At 39.9% G+C, this 6,332-nt stretch overlaps 1 protein-coding gene across 1 annotated transcript; it reads right to left on the bottom strand.

Annotated features, from left to right (window-relative positions):
- Positions 1 to 1,826: 1,826 nt before the first annotated feature.
- LOC106012435 (NAD(P)H-hydrate epimerase) lies at positions 1,827 to 5,227 on the bottom strand (the record flags this gene model as incomplete). The annotated part of the gene is given in 2 exon segments (XM_013085420.2): positions 1,827 to 2,177; positions 5,101 to 5,227. A coding segment is annotated over 1 exon segment (284 nt), but the record flags the coding sequence as incomplete, so codon positions are not given.
- Positions 5,228 to 6,332: the final 1,105 nt, after the last annotated feature.

The raw sequence follows: 6,332 nt of genomic DNA, 5'->3' as shown, positions 1-6,332 counted from the left end.
ATATATATAACGTATGTGCAGTATCATATCACACCAATATAGAACAGTTTTACTAGCATGCCATTGGTGAACGTCACTGGACTTGAGGATAGCTACCGTCAATAATCAGTAATCAATTATCAATAATCAATATCGTATGAAACTTTAGGTAGGCGCTGCTAGATGACAACTGAGTGTGTTTATTTCACTAAAGATACAAAAATGGTCATTTATACCATTACCCGTTACAAGACAACCACCTGTACAAGACAACCACCTGTACAAGACAATCACCTGGCTAAAACAACCACCTGTACAAAACAACCACCTGTACAAGACAATCACCTGTACAAGACAATCACCTGGCTAAAACAACCACCTGTACAAGACAACCACCTGGACCACCTGTACAAGACAATCACCTGTATAAGACAATCACCTGTACAAGACAATCACCTGGCTAAAACAACCACCTGTACAAGACAACCACCTGGCTAAAACAACCACCTGTACAAGACAATCACCTGTACAAGACAACCACCTGGCTAAAACAACCACCTGTACAAGACAATCACCTGTACAAGACAATCACCTGGCTAAAACAACCACCGGAACAAGACAACCACCTGTACAAGACAATCACCTGGCTAAGACAACCACCTGTACAAGACAATCACCTGTACAAGACAACCATCTGGCTAAGACAACCACCTGTACAAGACAACCACCTGTACAAGACAACCACCTGGCTAAAACAACCACCTGTACAAGACAATCACCTGTACAAGACAATCACCTGGCTAAAACAACCACCTGTACAAGACAACCACCTGGACCACCTGTACAAGACAATCACCTGTATAAGACAATCACCTGTACAAGACAATCACCTGGCTAAAACAACCACCTGTACAAGACAACCACCTGGCTAAAACAACCACCTGTACAAGACAATCACCTGTACAAGACAATCACCTGGCTAAAACAACCACCGGAACAAGACAACCACCTGTACAAGACAATCACCTGGCTAAGACAACCACCTGTACAAGACAATCACCTGTACAAGACAACCATCTGGCTAAGACAACCACCTGTACAAGACAACCACCTGTACAAGACAACCACCTGGCTAAAACAACCACCTGTACAAGACAACCACCTGTACAAGACAAACCACCTGAACAAGACAACCACTTGTAAGACAACCACCTGTACAAGACAACCACCTGCCCGTGACAACCACCTGTCCAAAACAACCACCTGTACAAGACAACCACCTGTAAAAGACAACCACTTCCCACTTCCACCCATGTGTGTTTTTTCTGCGTTACAATGGCACCGTGACCCGAGTTCAATACCCGAGTGGGGAGAAAATCAATAATTTTTTTAATCGAGGAGCTCGGAATTTCTGCAGGGATGATATATCCCTCTCAGCCCATGTTGGCCCTGACAGGCAGGGTCGGAATCCCATCTCTTAAATAATTTAATTGTGACGATAGGCGCCTAATAACACCTACATTTGTGAGGCGCGCTGACAAACTGAGTCACTTCTCGCAATCCATTTTGGCCAAAAATCGACACATCAAATTTGTAGATTTTACATTAACGTGACTTTCTTTTGTGTTAAATAGGTCTTGTATTTTCATTTCCTGTAATAAATTGCACAAACCAAACCCGTAAATTTGACGTATATGTCCGTATCCATGAGGCTAAAAACGAAAAATTGACTCATTTTGTCAGAGTGCCTCAAATTTTTAAAAAAAAACAGAGAGAAAGAGAGAGAAAGAGAGAGAAAGAGAGAGAAAGAGAGAAAAAGAGAAGAAGAGAAAATCTTGTGGACTTACCCCAAATACTTCAGATCTTTAGCGTCGACAGCCATTGTGTTAAGGTTCCTTGTGAGACGAACACCACAGGGACTGGTAAATCCACGGAAAGGAGGAAGAAGAGATGATTCTGTCGCGAGCTTCCCAGAATTTGTCGGGAACACAAAACGGTTTGCGACAATCCCCCAGCTGTTGTCAGTGTGCGACGAGAAATGACGAGATTTGATCTGCGCTGCGACTTCCGAAGCTATGGAGCCCCTGAGGGCAGTGTTTGCGCTGTAAGCTGCGCGACTGATGGACAGCATGAAGCAGACGGACTCTCTCGAAGGAGCGACAACTGACAGACGCACTCACTCAGATATTCTGACACACCTGAAAATGAAACAATAGAAATGTAGATAGAAAACTCTGACACATTTGTAATCTAAATAGCCACATAATTGGACAAAATAGATATATATATATATGTAGTTAGAAAATCCTTACACATCAGTAATCTAAATAGCCACATTATTGGAAAAAATATATATGTAGTCTAAAAATTCTTACACATTAGTAATCTAAGTAGTCACATAATTGGAAAATTTTGACACACCAGAAAAATGCAAAAATAGACACATATATATGCGCTTAGAAAATTCTAACACACCTGAAAAATATCTATAGCCACCTAGTTGGAAAATTCCGACACATCAGAAAATGCAAAAATAGACATTAGACATGTACAAAATCAAACACACCTGAAAAAATCTAAATAGCGACATAGTTAGAAAATTCGGACTCACCTGAAAATAAAAACAATAGACATTAATAGTGTCAGTGCTAATCAAATTCAGACATATAAGTCAGAAACTTAATGAATTGGGTTAACCCTTTGTCCCCCAAATTTTTTTTACACCATCATAATAGCCTTTCTCATCCTGTACCAGGGTATAGGAGGCGAACAGACACTTTCCAGGGGGCCCTCGTGGCCTAGAGGTTAAGGTGTTGGCCTCTCATTCAAAGGTCACAGGTTCGAATCCATGTAGCAACCAAAACCTTTTCTCTAAAATTGTCTCCTTTCACCTCCTCTAGCAATGTTCTGTCGTCTGCTTTCATCTCCTCTTTCTGGCCCCACCCCTTTACATCCTTTGCCCTCTCCTCTGGGCTCCTTATTTTTTCTGCAGTTTTTTCTACAGCTACTCTTTGGCTCCTTCTTACTGCTGTCTTTCAGCCACACCCCTGATCTTCTGGTAGGAAAGATCTACACCTAGCCTTCTCGGACAATGGCAAAAAAGCTCAGAGGTTCCGTGTACAAGTTGCGCACGTTAAAAATCCCTCGGTGGTCTAAAATCGATGAGAGTAGGCTTCGGCTGCCACCCGGGAAAAATTCAAAAATTTCCTATCAACTGAGAAAGCTTAATATCATGTGTCCTGTGCACTCAATGACCTTATGCAGTTGCAAGCGCCGTAAAACACTTACACAATTTTTTAAAAATAACAAACACTTTCCACCTTTTTCTATCCTGGGCTACCAAAATTTTTTCCCACGCTTGGGCGGAATTTAATTTTGGTCCGTCAAAACGGAACAGAGGGTCATTTACATACATAGCGGGCTATGTTTCCTCACCAAGTTAAATTAAAGCAGAGTTTTATACTTCATTAAAAAGGGAAATGAATACAAAATCAGATTTTAAAAATTGCTGGGCCAATATAATATATATCAATCAAATTGTAATTCGTGGAGGTGATACAAAGCACACTGAAAACAAACAGCACCATAAAAATGTCAAAAATTTGCAAATCCACAACAAAGTGGAAATAAAGATTACTAGAAAAATGTTTTTTTATGAGAGTCATTTATTCAAACTAAACTACATTCTCTTCTGAATGTGCATGTGTGTGTGTGTGTCACTATTCATTGTAAAAAAAATAATACTTCATAGAATTTATAGCTGTTTTCGTTCAATCAGCTGAGCTTGGAAATTGCTTTTTTACAATACAGCCACAAACCGGAGCAATGCTCAATATAAAAACAGCTCTTTTTTTTTAAGACTATCAACAAACTTTTACAAACCAATTGAACACTAGACCTCTGCTGGGAGAAAATTTAACAGCTTCGTACAGAATACTTGTCACACCATGAATTTACTGGGTCATTTTCTGTGTTTATTTGGAAGTAAACTATCGCATCTTTATCATTCGGTGTCACCGAACACTCAGAGATAAAGGGTTGATTTTATTGGTAAAACCATCACCTTTTCCCTTCAATTTAAAAAAAAAAAAATTGTGAATTTGTTTCCTTGGTCGGATCTCCCACTGGATTTATTCACTTATTTCGTACATCATGGACAAGATGCGAGGCAATTTTAAAGCCCTGATTTTTAGGTTAAAAACTCTTCTTTTTTTTTAAATATAAGAACTTGTGTTTTACGGTGCTCACAACTGCATGAGCACGCAGGACACACCTCTAACATTTTCATTTGGTAGGAAATTTTGAATTTTGCGCGGGTGGCGGTTGAAGCCTACTGTTATTGATTTCGGACCATCAAGGGATCTTTAACGTGCACGCATACGGGACCTCCGAGATTTTTCGCCCTTGTCCGAGTAGGCTAGGTGTAGATCTTTCCTACCAGAAGATCAGGGGTGAGGCTGAAAGACAGCAGTAAGAAGGAGCCAAGGGCAATAGTTTACTTTCTCACGTTTAATTCCGGCCGCGCCTTGATTCTAGATTTAGACGAAACTTTATGCATCCCCGTCTGGATATTCAAGCCTGGAACTGGAGTTAATCTATACCATGACAATTCCATCATTTGTAGTTAGCCTAGATCTAGAATCTGCTTTAGGCCTTCCGTACTGATTTTGATGGCCAAATTGAGTATAATATTCATTGAGTTCAGAGTGGTCGCTCGTTATGGAAGTCCTCCACGAAATTAAACGCGAGAAAGTAAACAATTACCGAGCCAAGGAGTAGCAGTACAGAAAGGCTGCAGAAAGAGTCATGAGCCCAGAGGAGGGCTAGATCTAGAAAATGACAATAGTAAGAATTAGGAAAGAAAAAGCAGCAGTTCCCTGTCGCAGATCAGGCACAGTTATGAAGCGTGACATGGTGAATCAGCCCATTTACAATTCTACTATGCTTGAACCAGAAATGTCCCCCCTTTGAGAATGGCCTAAAGTAAGACACTACAGACGAGGCACTGCCCCGGGGCGTTATAGTCTAGTTAATTTAGGCCCTAAATTTTAGGACCCGCCGTTGGGACAAGTACGGAAGAGTTCAAGCGGTATATAGATAGATCTATATGCTAGTGCATACCAGTAAATGAAAAGCCTCGACTGGTTAGCTGAAACTATTGAATTCAGCTGATAAGATAACAATCGAGTGCCAAGAATTGCAAGTTTCAGAAGTTTCAAAAGTTTGGACGTCTGTTGAGAGGACAGTGAAACTGACTGATTTTTGTGAGAGTAGTTTCCCTTGGATCTCGAGTTTCGTTATCTTCCTTTTTTTATCAGTTGGGTTTTTATATCAAAATATTAATAATTCTACTTTTAAATATTTGATTGCATTTTCTATAAACATCTTCAATCTAAAACATAATTTAGTCCGTAATTCCTTTTTCAACAGAATGTTTGTAGAGTTGTTCTCGTTTCTTTAAATCTAACAGTTAAAGTTCGACGAGATCTAAATATAGAATCTAGCTCACATTTTAAATACTTTTTTTTAGTGCAATGACTACAAGCCAGGTGGATACCGGGTATTCCTTTTTTACCGCTTAAGAACAACAACTTACAACAAAATCAAAACAACAAAAACAGCAGCACCAACAAAAACAACAAACGCTGGAGTAGCCACACACAAAAATAATAACAGCAAAAAAATGAATCAAGTGTTGTGAAAGACAAAATGATAACGTTAACACTAGATCTAGATCCACAATAGCATTTTGTCTACATGCAATAGTTCGCTTTACTTTGTTCTTCTTAGTTGTTGTTTGTACGGGTTAAGACTTTATAGAGGTTTCTGCCATTTCAGTAATGTTAAAAATAGTTATTCTAAAAAGTAAGAAGGTCCTTGGGGCACTTGCAGCACAACTATACAGGTGGGTGGTTGGCGGGAGCTCTGGTGTGGCTTGCTCCTTTTTTCCTATCAAACATCTATCGTCCTTATCTCCCCTCCTTTTTTATGTTTGTTACTCTCTTGTAACACCTCTAATCTTCTGGCACTCATATAATGACATTATGCAGTTGCGAGCGCCGTAAAACCTCTACTAAAGCAAAAGCAACTATACAGGACATACTATTGCCGTGGATAAGAGGTGTGACTTGACAACAACACGCAAAGAAAAGGGGGACAGATAATGATATAGATGCTTGAAAGGAAAGAAGAGGCAAACCGCACTACCAGAGCACCCGCTAACCACCCACTACAGGTCTTATAGAACGAAAAGTATGCTACGTTTCCCAGACGTGTAACAACACTGTGAATTTCCATGTGATGTCTAACTTATAACAATTGTGCTTAACTACAACAACTGGAGAGAGAGAGAG

Source organism: Aplysia californica, unplaced genomic scaffold, assembly GCF_000002075.1.
Source record: "Aplysia californica isolate F4 #8 unplaced genomic scaffold, AplCal3.0 scaffold00372, whole genome shotgun sequence".
NCBI classification, from domain to species: Eukaryota; Metazoa; Mollusca; class Gastropoda; order Aplysiida; family Aplysiidae; genus Aplysia; species Aplysia californica.
The sequence above is the reverse complement of the archived record's forward strand: the minus strand, read 5'-3'. Positions and strand labels throughout refer to the sequence as shown.